The 15,007-nt window shown below is 44.8% G+C and overlaps 1 protein-coding gene across 1 annotated transcript in view; it reads right to left on the bottom strand.

The window, feature by feature from the left end:
- The window catches only part of WDR47 (WD repeat domain 47), a 373,430-nt gene that overhangs the window by 208,831 nt on the left and 149,592 nt on the right, over window positions 1-15,007 (bottom strand). The window contains exon 5 of the mRNA XM_086953906.1: window positions 12,977-13,779. Within this exon, the coding sequence (XP_086810032.1) occupies window positions 12,977-13,779 (803 nt within the window). The remainder of the gene's footprint in view (window positions 1-12,976; window positions 13,780-15,007) is intronic.

Genomic DNA, 15,007 nt, shown 5'->3' with positions numbered 1-15,007 from the left:
TTGACTGGGTGAGAGCTTTCTGCTTAATTCAGAGACTCTGTCCCTCACCACCCCTTGTTGTAAATATTTTTGTCCACCCTAAGCGTGGAAGGGTATTCTCAGATGTGAGACCCTTGCTCATTGCACCATCAGGATTCAAGCAAACCGGGCCGAAGACGGCTGTAATGCCAGAAACCGGTCCCCGGGAGCTTGTTTCCTTCCCATTGTAAGAATTGACTTTTGTAGTTTGGTTTGCCCTGTTCCCATCATGCACTGGGACAGGAACAGACTAATTTGCATACAGCCAGGTTCTGAAACTGGGATGGTGCAGTGAGCTAAAAAACGGTGTTGGATCTAGCCCTGATCTCTTGACTGGGTGAGAGCTTTCTGCTTAATTCAGAGACTCTGTCCCTCACCACCCCTTGTTGTAAATATAGATTGAGTGAGGGCGATAGATAGCTAGAGGGAGGGCGAAAGATAGATAGAGGGAGGGCGAAAGATAGAGGGAGGGCGAAAGACAGATAGAGGGAGGGCGATAGATAGATAGAGGGAGGGCGATAGATAGATAGAGGGAGGGCGATAGATAGATAGAGGGAGAGCGATAGATAGATAGAGGGAGGGCGATAGATAGATAGAGGGAGGGCGATAGATAGATAGAGGGAGGGCGAAAGATAGATAGAGGGAGGGCGAAAGATAGATAGAGGAAGGGCGAAAGATAGATAGAGTGAGGGCGAAAGATAGATAGAGTGAGGGCGAAAGATAGATAGAGTGAGGGCGAAAGATAGATAGAGGGAGGGCGAAAGATAGATAGAGGGAGGGCAATAGAGGGAGGGCGATAGATAGAGGGAGGGCGATAGATAGATAGAGGGAGGGCGATAGATAGATAGAGGGAGGGCGATAGATAGAGGGAGGGAGGGCGATAGATAGATAGATAGAGGGAGGGCGATAGATAGAGGGAGGGAGGGAGATAGATAGATAGAGGGAGGGCAATAGATAGATAGAGGGAGGGCAATAGAGGGAGGGCGATAGATAGAGGGAGGGCGATAGATAGATAGAGGGAGGGCGATAGATAGAAAGAGGGAGGGCGATAGGGTGTGGGTGTGTGAGGGTTTGAGGGAGGGTGAGGGTGTAAGGGTGTGAGGATGTGAGGGTGTGTGATGGTGAGGAGGTGTGAGGGTGAATGAGGATATGGGGGAGGGTGTGAGGGTGTGTGAGGGGTGAGGGTGAGTGAGATTGTGAGGGTGAGGGTGTGAGGGTGAGTGAGGGTGTGTGAGGGTGAAGGTGTGTGAGGGGTGAAGGTGAGTGAGGGTGTGAGGGTGAGTGAGGGTGTGAGGGTGTGAGGGTGAGTGAGGGTGTGAGGGTGAGTGAGGGTGTGAGGGTGAGTGAGGGTGTGAGGGTGTGAGGGTGTGAGGGTTGTGAGGGTGTGAGGGTGTGAGGGTGTGAGGGTGAGTGAGGGTGTGAGGGTGAGTGAGGGTGTGAGGGTGAGTGAGGGTGTGAGGGTGAGGGTGAGTGAGGGTTTGAGGGTTGTGAGGATGTGAGGGTGAGTGAGGGTGTGAGGGTGAGGGGGTGTGAGGGTGAGTGAGGGTGAGTGAGGGGGTGAGGGTGAAGGTGTGTGAGGGGTGAAGGTGTGTGAGGGGTGAAGGTGTGTGAGAGTGTGAGGGTGAGTGAGGGTGTGCGGGTGTGAGGGGGAGTGAGGATGTGTGAGAATGAGGGGGTGAGGGTGTGTGGGTGTGAGGGTGTTAAGGTGAGTGAGGGTGTGTGAGGATGTGACGGTGGGTGAGGGTGAGGGTGTGAGGGTGGGTGAGGGTGAGTGAGGGTTGGTGAGGGTGTGAGGGTGAGTGAGAGTGAGTGAGGGTTGTGTGAGGGGGAGGGGGTGGGAGGGGTGTGGAATGTGAGAGAGGGGAGGTGCGGGTGTGAGGGTGTGTGAGGGTGTGTGGGTGTGAAGGTGAGTGATGGTGTGGTGAGGGGGGGGTGAGGGTGTGAGGGTGGGCAAGGTTTAGTCCCTGATGTGTGTGAGGGTGAGGGTGTGAGAGTGAGTGAGGTTGTGTGAGGGTGAGGGTGTGGGAGGGGTGAAGGTGAGAGAGGGTGAGTGCGGGTGTGAGGGTGTGTGAGGGTGTGAGGGTGTGAAGGTGAGTGATGGTGTGTGAGGGTGGGTGAGGGTGTGAGGGTGGGCAAGGGTTTAGTCCTATTGGTTCTCTTTTTAATTATGGCACAGTGGGATTTGAGTGCTACTATGAGGAAATATTTCCTTTGTATTTCAACTATAGGGCATGAAATAGCGGTACAAATTACATTTTGTTTCTCTATATCAATACTGATTGCAAGGATAGGGTCAGCGGTGCTCCGCTGTGAGGGCTGGGTCAGCAGCGCCCCTTGTGGTCAGTGAAAATATGGACAATGAAAACATGTTACTAAATGAAAACATTTAAAAAAGATATCAAGATATCACAAATCTCCAAAATGTCCAACTTGTGATACGTTATTTACATGATAGCATGATTTTAAGCTCTAAGACAGCAAAGCTCAATGGTTCACAGTCGGAGCCACTCATTGGGATCTCCTCAATGTCCCCAGCTAAGGTTTGTACAGAGCACTGCTATTTAGAACTGGCCTATCAGTTAAAGCTTCCTCTGAGGATGAGACCACGGTGGCTTCAACAGATTGCTCCTGGGAAGCGGACTGAAGGTAGGCGTCCAACACGCATTCCTGGGTGGAGGGAGTTGGATGGTTCATGTTGCGATGTAGGCGAGCACGAGAGAATCCATAGCTCGATCCTTGTCAGAACTCCAACATCACTTTTTCACCCATCTGATCAGGCAAGATGTACAGGTCTGCGGAACTGGACACAAAACATTTCCAACAGCACTCTTGCTAAGGTCATATTCAACTAGGCTGTCTTGTCCTGTTGAGACCTTCCTAGCATTGCCAGAAATCAAGTAAGGATTAAAAATGATAATTAACACACCATGTGGACAGTGTGAGGTAGCTTGCACTGCCTTGAAAGAGGTCTGCTTCCTAGCACCATGAACAGCATACATGTATTTGTGGCCTAGAAACACTAGAATAACACTGTTGCCTAATGTAACCGCAGGGCCCATGGTGCCGACAAAATGTAGACCACACTCATTCCAAAAGTATTCCCTTCGCTGGAACAGGTGTTGTTGCTCACTAGTCTAGAGCTCTCACAGGTTTGAAAAGTAAGGAGAGGATTCTTTCATTTTAACACCCATACGGGTCCAGTAAAAATGGAAATCAAACCTACTGTGGGCGTTACAGACACCTAAATGCCCCCCCCGCCCCCCACTCTCCTGATTTTGTTATCTCATGATACAAATTCAACAAGATCACTTTAACACTATGGAACAACTAATCATATACTAGTGCAGGAGTTTGGTAATCAGGCCCCCAATAAGCCACAGAGCCGGACCTCCAAGAGGCCTCACTGTTGCTATGAGAATGTTGAGTCAAAACAGGAAACATTTACCATTTACACAAGTACACAATGGAGGAGTGAAGTAAACAGTACCTAGAACTTTGTGGAATCCCAAAACGATAGTGCAGAAAGGGTAAAAATACAGAGACTTTATTTAAGAGATGACGGATATGTGCAATGCCAGACATCAACATTATGCCAAAAAAATACAGTTCTTAGCCGGACATACATTTCTCAATTGCCTCACTGAATATAAACAACCTAGGGCTTAATTTAGGTTTAGGGGAACAGGAATTAATTATGGAAAAATTGGTAGATGTTCAAATGTGTCCGAATGAGATTTTACAAAAGGTAGATAGATCGATAACGAAGGACGACATGTAACAACACGATACGACACCAGACTGTCAGCAAAAGCTGCAACAACTAATCAGACCTCGAAACAATATATGCCGAGTCGTCCTATTTAATTCATAGCAAACCAGAACAACATGCTGCATGACTGGTATCTTCCAAAAATCATTTTACCAGAGCCTGTGGCAGTACATGGAAGATCCACATAGCGGAAGTGATTCCTTTTGATATGGTGGAGGTCAAAGCAGCCTGCCAGAAACTAACCAGGGCAAGTGCTGTTCCCAGTCACATTTGAATGGGTGAAAGAACAACATCCGCATTTAATGCAATAAACACTGAGGAAGCACGGTAAGGAAACAGCTCTTAAATAACAGGCTTTGAAAAGTTTCACACAAGCCTCTAGTGACGGCTAATGACCAGGGCTGCGCCTCTGCAGAATCGGAGTCATGCATTTTGCGGTTGCTAATGTCACCAGTCGCACAACAGAGAACAACAGCTTCCATGCCTGGTCACAAGACACTCGAAACAAGAATGAAATTAAAACCAGCGCAGCGCTCCTAAAACGAGTGCAGCACTGCTAAAGTATGTCCACAATATTAAAATCTCTACAGGATTTACTGCCGGCCACATCACGAGAGCTTCCTCAGCACAAACGCGCTTATTTTCCCAAGTCTCGGTTCTCGTTAAAGTTGCAAACAGACTGAATGCGCAGCATTAGGCACTATAGCAAAACAAGAGGGGACAAAAAAAATAAACGAGACGCATGGGGAGCAGCAGCCTTCGATGTGCCGGCTGGCCAGCAGTGAATAAGTAGGGGAGAGAGAGGGGAGGTGCTGGGAAACAGATGACCGTGAAGCAGGGGGCGGGGCAGTGGAACCCTTTGAAGTGGCCTGGCGGCCAATGCCCGACATCAACATTATGCCAAAACAAGCAGCTGAAAAGGAAGCCTAGCATCTGGCGGAGAGAGCGAGGGATAGAATGGAGGCGGGCGGGGAGCAGAGCCGGGGAAGTAAATGCAAGTCACGGCCTGCGGCCGTGAATAAGTGACGGCGGGGGGGCGGGGCAGCGGAGGCCTTTGATGTGAAGAATGCTGCTGGCAGGGGGAAGGCTCGGGCAAGCTTGTGCACGAGGAGCTTGTCACGTGATTCGCTTCTCGTGAACTGTTGAAAATCCACATTGTAAAAGTCAGCTTTGTGGATGGGCAGCATTAGGTCTCTCTGCGAGACCTAAAGAGGGCCCAAACAGGCCCGTAGCAAGGACTGGATCCGGATTGCACACAGAAAAGGAAAAAACTGACGTAGGCGCGCTGGGGTGGGTCTTATGTGACCTTGCTAACTTCAAGTACGTAAGCGGACGATGCCAGGGCGGAGTCGCGTGGCATCGCCCCGTCCCCGGCGCACAGGGATGCTGTGGCAAAAGTTTTCCGGATACAGTCTCACGCCTGGGGATAATTCTACGTGAAGGAATCTGCGGCTAGTAGTCTCTATCAGATAAGCACAATCACCAGAAACTGATAGCGATTAAGAAAGGTAGGTGATGAGGAAAAAGGCAAAGAATGAGGAGTTAAGCTTACTTGTGAGACTTAACTTGTCTGTCAAGTCATAAATACCCCATCTTTCAATCTACACCTGAAAGGTCTTTCAACATTGCTAACTACCATCCCACAGAAAGGAATATCATGGGGACTTTTTAGGCACTTACTGATGTTGGGTTCTGGTGCAACTATTAATCTACAAATATTTTAATCTAAACACTTTCCATGGAACCTTGACTTCCACCATGTCTTAAAAGAAGAATAGTGCCACAAATTGGCTTGGGGAATGCTGGTTCACTATTAGCACAACTATCATGTTTACAGACTTCACCAATGATCACAAAGTATTCAATAAAGAAGGAGACACTAGTGATGCCAAATCATTACAGTATGATTAAATGTAAGGAAAATGCTACTTACCAGTATGCATCTGTTCTTGGCGTGTAGAGCTGTAGATTCACATGCTTTGCATTTGCCTGCCATCTAGTGTTGGGTCCAGATGTTTGCACTTCGAACAAGTCTTTTCCAGTCACGAGGTAGGTGACTCCTCCTTTCGGGGTGATAGTGCGCCTGGGTATCGACACCATTGTTAGATTGTTTTCCCGCAGAGGATGATAATGGAGTTAGTAAGAGTAGTAGAATAGAGATGTACATGTGTATGTATCCAAGTAAGATATTACTGTAACAAGTAACACCCGGGGAGGTGGGTGGGCGAATGTGAATCTAAACTCTACATGCCAAGAACAGATGCATACTGAATAACTAGCATTTTCCGTTCGAGGCATGTGAGCTGTAGATCACATGCTGTGCATAGACTATACAGCAGTAATCCCCCAAAGCAGTGGCTAGCCTGTAGCTGTAGCAGTGGTTTGAAAAAGTGTACGTAAACCTGCCTGGCCTACATTAGCTTGTTGTCTTGCTAACACATCTACACAATAATGTTTTGTGAATGTGTGAGGTGTAGACCATGTTGCAGCTTTGCAGATGTCAGCTATGGGGAGGTTTCCTAAAATAGCCATAGAAGCCCCTAGTTTGCAAGTGGAATGGGCTTTAGAGGGAATTGTTAAGGTTCTTTTTGCTTTTGTATTGTATGTCTGAATACATTTGACTATCCACCGTGCAATACCTGATTTTGAAATGGGATTGCCTTTGTGAAGTGGAGCAAAAGCAACAAAGAGTTGTTTTGTCTTACGGAAAGGTTTGTCCTTTCTATGTTATAGAGTAAATGCTCTTTTAATTTCTAAGGTGTTTAGAGCATGTTCTGCCACAGAATCTGGTTTAGGGACGAACACAGGCAACTCAACAGATTGGTTGATATGGAAGGCAGAAATTACTTTGTGTAGAAATTCAGGACTAGTTCGAAGAACCACTATGTTTTGGCGTACTTGCAAAAATGGTTCTTCTATAGTTAGGGATAGATGTAGGTAAATAGGTTTTACTGATTCTAAAATACCGAATGTTACCGATTCGGTATTTTAGAATCGGTAAATCCTATGTAGGTAATTAATCAGTAAAAAATACTGAATCGTTAAAATTCCGTATTTACCGAATCTTTAATTACCAATTCGGTATTTGCCATTCATTCCTATGGGCCTGGAGGCCCATAGGAATGAATGTCAATTACCGAATCGGTAATAACTGATTCGGTAAAATTGTGAAAAAAGTCAAGGGTGGCAGGGTGTCACTTTGACACCCTGTTGCACCCCTGATTAGTGCTGGTGTGCACATTTGGCATACATACATGCCCTAAGGGCATGTATGTCTGTCACATGGCACAGGTGTAAATGCACATTTATGCATTTACATAGGAATTCCTTACTTACCACCAACTAATAGTTGGTGGTAAATAACTAATTCTTAAAATCCAGAAGCACTGTTTACAGTGCTTCCTTCATCTCAATAACCGATTCGGTAAATACAGATTCGTTATTTACCGAATCGGTAAAAAAGCCTCCTACATAGGAAAAGGCTTTTACCGGTCGGTAACAGCCGATTTCGGCCGTTACCGACCGGTAAAAGCCTACCTACATCTGGCCCTTAGTGCCTGAAGCTCACCCACTCTCCTCTGTGATGTAATAGCAACAAGGAAAGCAACTTTCCGAGTGAGAAACTGCATTTCACATTTATGCAATAGCTCAAAGGGTGGACCCATTAGTCTGGTGAGAACAATATTAAGATTCCATATTGGGGCAGGTGGAAGTCTTGGGGAAATAGCTCTTTTGAGTACTTCCATAAATGCCTTAATAACAAGCACTCTGAAAAGAGACAGATGATGTCTATTTTGAAGGTATGCGGCTATTGCAGCGAGATGTAAGCGTATGGATGCTAAATTTGAATGTTGTAAATGCAGTAAATAGCAAATGATGTTTGGAATTGAAGCATCAAGTGGGTTGATCTGGTTGTTATTACAATAAATAATAAACCGCTTTCATGTTGCTGCATAGCAAGCCCTTGTAGTAGGACATCTAGCCTCTTTAATAATGGTCATGCAGTCTGGCGGAAGATTAAGGTAGGCAAACTCCGACTTCAGGTGCCAGATCGCAAGGTTGAGATGACTGGGATCTGGGTGTCTTACCTCTCCACAGCTCTGTGGTGAGGAGATTGGATGTGAGATGTAATTTTTGATGAGGAACTACTGAGAGCTCAGCTTCTGAACCACTAGTGGAATGAGTGGGAGAGGCGGAGAAGCGCAGGCAAATATCCCTGATCAGTTCATCCATAGTACATTGCCCTTGGACAATTGGTGTGGATACCTGGAGGCGAAACTTTGGCATTTTGCGTTTCAGTGAGTGGTGAACAAATCTATGTCTGGGAAGCCCAACATCTGAAAGAATGGGAGGAGAACTTGATGGTGGAGTTCACAATTGTGAATCAGTTGTCTGTGCCTGCTGAGCAGGTCCGCAATCTGATTGTCTACTCCTGGAAGGTTTTCTGGGTGAAAATACATTTTTGTAACGCATGGCCTACCCCCGATGGTCTGTGTAAGTTGTGACAGCTGGAGAGAGTGTGTCCCCCCTGTTTCTGTATATAATACATGGCTGTCATGTCTGTACATATCAGGCCAGCTTTGCCTACAAGGTGAACTTGAAAGGCTTTGAGCACTAGAAGCACTGCTAGCAGCTCTAGCTGCCCTGAACTGTGTGAGTTTGGAGAGGAGCTCCCCAACCGATGAACGATGCGTGTGCTGTTAGCGCAGTCTGTGGTACTGGGTCAATGAAGGGCCGCCCTTTGGAAAGGTTTTGTGGATTCCACCACTGCAGAGAGCGATGAGTGCGGCAGTCCACCAAAACTATATCTGATAACTGACCCCGAGACTGATTCCACTAACATGTTAAGCATTCTTGAAGGGGACGCATTTGAAGTCTTGCCTAGGGGACTATTAAGATGCAAGACGCCATCATTCCCAGTAATTGTATAAACAACTGAGCTGGCAATGAGTGTTGAGGATGGACCTGGAAAACTAGAGTTTGAATGTTGAGGATTCTGGCCGAATTGGGACAGGCCAGAGCCTTTTGAGTATCAAGAGTGGATCCCAAATACATTTATGTACTGGAGGGTTGGAGATGGGACTTATACAGATTTACTGTGAATCCAAGATCGTGGAGCAGATGCACTTTTTTGTAAGAGTGTTGTAGACATTTTGCTTGTGAGCTGGCTTTTATGAGCCGATCGTCTAAGTATGGAAAGATGTGAATGTGTTGTCTTCATAGATGAGCTGCGACTACTGCCAGGCATTTGGTGAAAACTCGGAGCAGTGGTGACTCTGAATGGGAGCACTTTGAACTGGTAATGTTGTCCAGCTACACCAAACCTGAGGCATTTGCGATGAGCTGGGTGTATTGGAATATGAAAGTAGGCGTCCTTTATATCTGTGGTCAGAAAGTGTCACCTTGTGAAAGTGATCTGATTGGATGTATAGATTTAGATCTCGGAGGTCTAGTATAGGCCTGAGAGAGCAGTCTTTTTGGGGAATTAGGTAGTATAGGGAGTATACACCGGCCCCTTGATTTTGTATTGGGACTGGCTCTATAGCTCCTTTTTCCAATAGAGAGAGAACGTCTTATTAGAGAAGGTTCAAATGTTCTTGGGACATTGTGTGTGATCTTGAAGGAATGTTTGGGGGAGTGTCGGTAAGTTCCAGGCAATAACAATATTGGATAATCTGTAGAACTCGTCTGTCTGAGGTGATTGTATTCCAGATGGGTAGAAATTGGGAGAGATGTCCCCCGACAGGAGTGTAATGATCGGGGGTAGAGGAAGGAAGTCACTGTTTATTGTTTGCAGGGGAAGTGCGTGTCGAGTTGCCTCTACCTCTTCCCTTGCAGTTATTCCCTCTAAATCCTCTTCTAAAGTAATCTCTTGACGAGGGCGATTGATTATTGCCTTTGTAAGATGAGAAGGGATTTTCTGATAATGTGTTCTTGGAGCCCCCCCCTGTAAAAGGAGCAACAAAGGGGGCCCGATTGGAAGGGTGTTGCAAAGCCCCCATGGATTTAGCGACCGCTATATCCTTCTTTATCTTTTCTAAAGAAGTGTCTACAGTGGGACAGATAGGTGCTCCTTATCAAAAGGTCGATTTAGTATAGAGGCTTGGACCTCTGGTTTAAACCCAGAAATTCTGAGCCAAGCACGTCTGCATAGCAAAACGCTAGTGTTGACTGCGGAAGCTGCGGTGTCAGCTGCGTGTAAAGTGCACCTAGTAAATGTATTGGAAATTAATTTCCCCTCTTGAATTTGATCAGTAGCTTTAATTTTATGTTCATCAAGGATAAACTGAATTAATTTTTCTAGCTCATCATTATGAGCTCTGTCATAGCAAGCTAGAAGAGCTTGTGTTTTCGCAATTTGCCAGTGATTGGCTGCTTGCGCCGCTACTCTCTTGCCAGAGGCATCGATCAGTTTAGACTCCTTATCAGGGGGAGGGGCATCTCCTGTGGTTTGCAAGTTTGCTCTTTTGCAAACGTTAGAGACTACCAGGAAGTCTAATGGGACTTGACCCTTGATGTAGGTGGGGTCAGTAGGCTCTGGCTTTTATTTCTTGTCCATTCTGGGTGTGACAATCCTTGCACGCAAAAGGGCTTTAAAAATATCATCTGCGTGCTTAATCATTCCCTTGAGCATCGGCAGTGTTTGTGTTGCTCTTTGAGAGGAACTCAAAGTCTCAAAGTGAAAATCCTCTTCAAGGGCCTCCTATGTAGTTCAACCACATAGTACTGAGCAGCCCTATTGAGTACCTCCACATACCCTACGTTATCAGGTGGTAAGGGTCTGGAGGGGTATAGATCCCGATGAGTATCCGTGTTGGGATCTGTATTATAAACTTCCCAGGGATCACAAAGAATGTCCTGTGGTCTATCTTCATCCCCATTCCATTCATCTTGTGGATCAGGTGATTATGGGGAATTTGTGAGTGTAATGATTACATTTGGGTCAATGGGTGAAGGAGGTGTACTAGGAGGAGGAGAAGGGTTAATACCGACATTTTTGCGTTTTAGAGGAATGGGGTAGTCCTCTTGTAAATCTGGTTTCCTTTTGTCTGGTAATTGTGTATGAATATGCCCAGTATCTGGATTAATAACAGTTCCTTTTGCTTGTGATTCGTGTTAGCAGGCAGAATGTCGAAAAGAGGCTTTTTAGATGGAAGAGGAGGTGTTTTTCTTAGGGCGCTAGATTTTTCGGCGCTGAAGGTTTCGGCTTCGAAGGTTTATTTTTCTGTAACGAAGGGTTGGTCAATACAACATGTTTGGATTTCGATGCCGAAATTTCGGTTCGGTGCTCGAATGAGGCCGATTCAATCCAGAGCCGGAACGCTTTGGTTTATGTTTCGGTGCCGGGCCGGCGGGTGGGGCTTTCAAAACGTTTTCTCAGTGCCAACCTTGGCCCGAAGGCAGAAGAAGGACCGGAGACTTTTTCTTCAGTAATGTATAGAAGGGAGTATCAGTACTCATTGTACGTTGACCCAATGTTACGTGGTCTTCGGTGTCGGTGTAGGCTTTGGAAACGGAAAAGTCGTCCTCCTCCGTATCGTCTTCTTGCGCGTGGGATTCTTTAAGGTGGGAGTCTTCTCCCAAAAAATCCAGTGTGTAGCTGCTTTGCCAAAGCATTTTGTGACGTCGAGCCAGACGGTCACGGAGCATCTTCCTAGATCGAAAAAGAACGACATGGGCTGAAGTCCTGTTCAAGGGATAGACACAGGTTGCAAACTTCGTGGCGGAAACTTAGCACAACACCCGGGACAGAATTTAAATGGAGTCAGTTCCATCTATTGCTAGCGGGCCCGACATGGGTAGGTAGTTCCAATGTCTCTGCACGAATCTTCCGATCGAAGACCTTGAGAAGAAACGATACGCTGTGAATGGGAAACATGAACGAGAAACAATACCGTTGAGGGTAGTGGACTGCGCACAGAGGGGAACCAGAGAAACAGTATTGAACCGAAGGGCCGCAATTCATGTCCGAACCCGAAAGCGGGAATAAACAATCCAACAATGGAGTCCATGCCCATGTGCACTATCACTAAATGGAGGAGGCACCTACCTTATGCCTGGAAAATACCTTTTCAAAGAAAAACAAAGTGCAAACATTCAGACCCAACACTAAATGGCAGGCTTATGCAAAGCATGTGGTCTACAGCTTACATGCCTGGAACTTTTAATTTTTCCACTGCGGCAGCTGACAAAATTATATTTTTCCCAAGAGAGAGAACTTACACCTGTACAGAGTGGATGAAATCACTGACCTTGTAGATTCTTCCTTCAAACACTACACACAAATACACTTAAACACAGTGGGCTCGCAGCCAGACAAAACTCTTCGTTCATCCCCATGATTATCAACTGCGAACTATTGCACACAGACAACAAGTCTTTCCAGGAGGAAATCATCAGTCTGGCCAAAGTTCTTCCAGTCCATAGTTTGTAATATCACAATCAGTGATTCTCTGCTCGGAATCAAGTTATAATAGAAACAATTCATGGAGATAAACGATAACCATGGAAGCCTATGGATCAATCAGCGTTTGTAATTCCCAACAAGCAAGCTCATATTTAACACTAGATCTTAATCTTTACCTTCAGAACAGAGTCAACCGGTCAGACTACTCATTGCAAACAATTGCCAGACAACTCCTTAATAACCATACTTAACATCAACATAGCATCCCACAAAGGGCTTTCCAAATCTCAACTCACAACATTAGGTCCTCAGCAGCTAAAGGTGTACATCCAGAGTGCTTGTGGGAAAATTTGAAATCTTACTCTCTCGAGCCCAGAGAAAGGTTGCTCTGAATAAGCCATTAAAAGTGCACATAACTGAAAGGTAAATGCAGAGATAGAGAGAGCATATGAGAGACTGACTGAGAGATAAAAAAGCCTAGTTGAAATAATCTTGAATGTAGGGGATGGATTAAGAATTAAGTATGTAAGAAATACAGAGCAACAACATACATCATCCTTCCTTGGGGGGTCACTTCTACCACTAGGGAATGATTTAATTGGTGGAGACCTTTAAAATCAATATAATGATTCGCCCTTACCCAGGATGTCAGAACAAACCAAGATTAATGTGAAGTGAATTTGATGAGTAGTACATTATTTGAACTTGGGTGCAGGTAATTAAGATACCTTAAGTACTTTGTTGAGAATTTATGTTTCTGACATTAGAAAAAGATAACTTACCGTTCTGAGCTCTCTTCATAAATACTGTGGCAGTCCGAAGCTTCAAGCATGAAGCTCCGACTAAGGCTTTGTACTCCAGGGTAATGAAAGTTAGCAAATGAGTGTGACATTGGTGAGGTCTTGCTTCCAATATCGGAGCTTCTTTTATCGTGGCTACTTAATCCACATGAGAGTCCATCTAGAGCTGGGTTTAACGAACGGGACATGTATGCATCAGCGGACTGAGGCCGTCTCATGGGGGACGACGGGTAAGGAGAAAGTTTGTTGATGAGTGGTGTCAAAAGATCTGCATAAGCTGGTTTTGTGGGTTTCATTAGCTTATCAACGTGAATGTTAAGTACCTTTTGCTCAAAAGCACAAGCAAAAACATTGGATGGTAGATTCTGAAGCCACGATAATAAACTGAGGTCCAAATCATCACAACCATTACCACACAGCAAATCTATGCCAAGAAGGACTTCACTTTCGGTGATTTCCTCTCCAGTTGCCTTGCTCTGACAGAACTCCACACAACACTCATAGAGAAGCCCTTTCATGACAAGTTGGAACAAACGGTTGTTACTTGCTTTAAACCCAGCTTCGCTCAGTTTCCTGTCAGCAGGGATAAACTCTGCAACCATGACACATGATTCTTCAAAGCAAGTTACTCGTGCAGTACTCGGGTTCCAGTCCTTGAACTCTGCATGGCTGGTTAGACGAGGCAATGTGAGGAGTAAGCACAGCTTGCTGTAATCTTCTTTTGAGGGACAATATTCTTCTAAAGCATGCAGGCACTTCACAGTTTCTTGCATTGTAACTTCTAGCTGCAATTGAATAAACAAAAAAATAAATACATGACATGGATAATTAACTGTTAGTAGGCTATAAAATGTCAGCAAAAAAATAATGTGCTAGATCAAGAGCAGAATATGCTGGTCATCCTTGCCATTCCCTCTGATAGACTGACAAATACATTCATACGTAAGAAAGTAAAAAGACTGTAGTAGATGTTAGAGCCCTGTTGGCCATGTGCTGTAGGAAAGCGATAAAATAGTAAAAAGAAGTAACCCTTACAGAAACAATTTCATTAAAAGGTGACCAAACATGGATAGACCTCAATCTATAAACAAAATGATACCATGGGGAGAGTGTGGAGTGATTTCAAGTATCAAGCTAACAAGATACCAAAGAAGCAGAAAACACACACACACACATATATATATATATATATATATATATATATATATACATATATATATATACATATACACATACACATACAAACACACACACATACACAAACACACACACACATACATACATTTATAAACGTGTGTGTGTGTACGTGTGTGTACGTGTGTGTATACGTGTGTGTACGTGTGTGTACACCAACTCCAGTTTCCCTCAAGTCCCTGGATACCAACACAAGGACTCGGGTTTCAATTAGAAAGGACTCTCATTTATTTTCTTCTGGTAATGCGTTTCGCCTGTCCCCACTAGCCTGGCTTGCTCACACAATTAACGGCCGCTGCCATATCTTCATTTAAAATTACAAGCTCCCGATCACGTGGTCCGCTACTTCCATGGCAATGGAAGACAGACTCTTTCACATTTGTGATTTAAACAACCCTACAAGTGTTTGCATGTTGGTCTTTTTTCAATCATTTTAAATTCGTTTTTTTCACTTTTGATTTGTTGCAAAACTTGTTCAATAAATAGCGATATTTTGGAGTCTTTCATTTCTTGTACATGCAATATACAGTCAATGAAGAAAGCTTTTCCATTTTGCACAAATTCCATTAAAGCTGGGGATTTAGGCAAGTGCATGATTCATCCCACAGCTTTCAATCAAACATACACATCATAAATAATTAAAATGTGTATTCAAATTATATAAAAAAAGTTTCCAATATTAAAAACATAAAAGTGCATATTTAAATCATATGCATTTCATATGTTTCCAAAACTAAAAACCTCTAATAAGAATTCTTCGGCGGGTCAACTCGGTTAAAGTGCAAGTGCATCTTAAACAAATAACTTCGTTTTCATATC

This window comes from Lissotriton vulgaris, chromosome 1_1 (assembly GCF_964263255.1).
Source record: "Lissotriton vulgaris chromosome 1_1, aLisVul1.2, whole genome shotgun sequence".
Lineage (NCBI taxonomy): Eukaryota > Metazoa > Chordata > Amphibia > Caudata > Salamandridae > Lissotriton > Lissotriton vulgaris.
The sequence above is the reverse complement of the archived record's forward strand: the minus strand, read 5'-3'. Positions and strand labels throughout refer to the sequence as shown.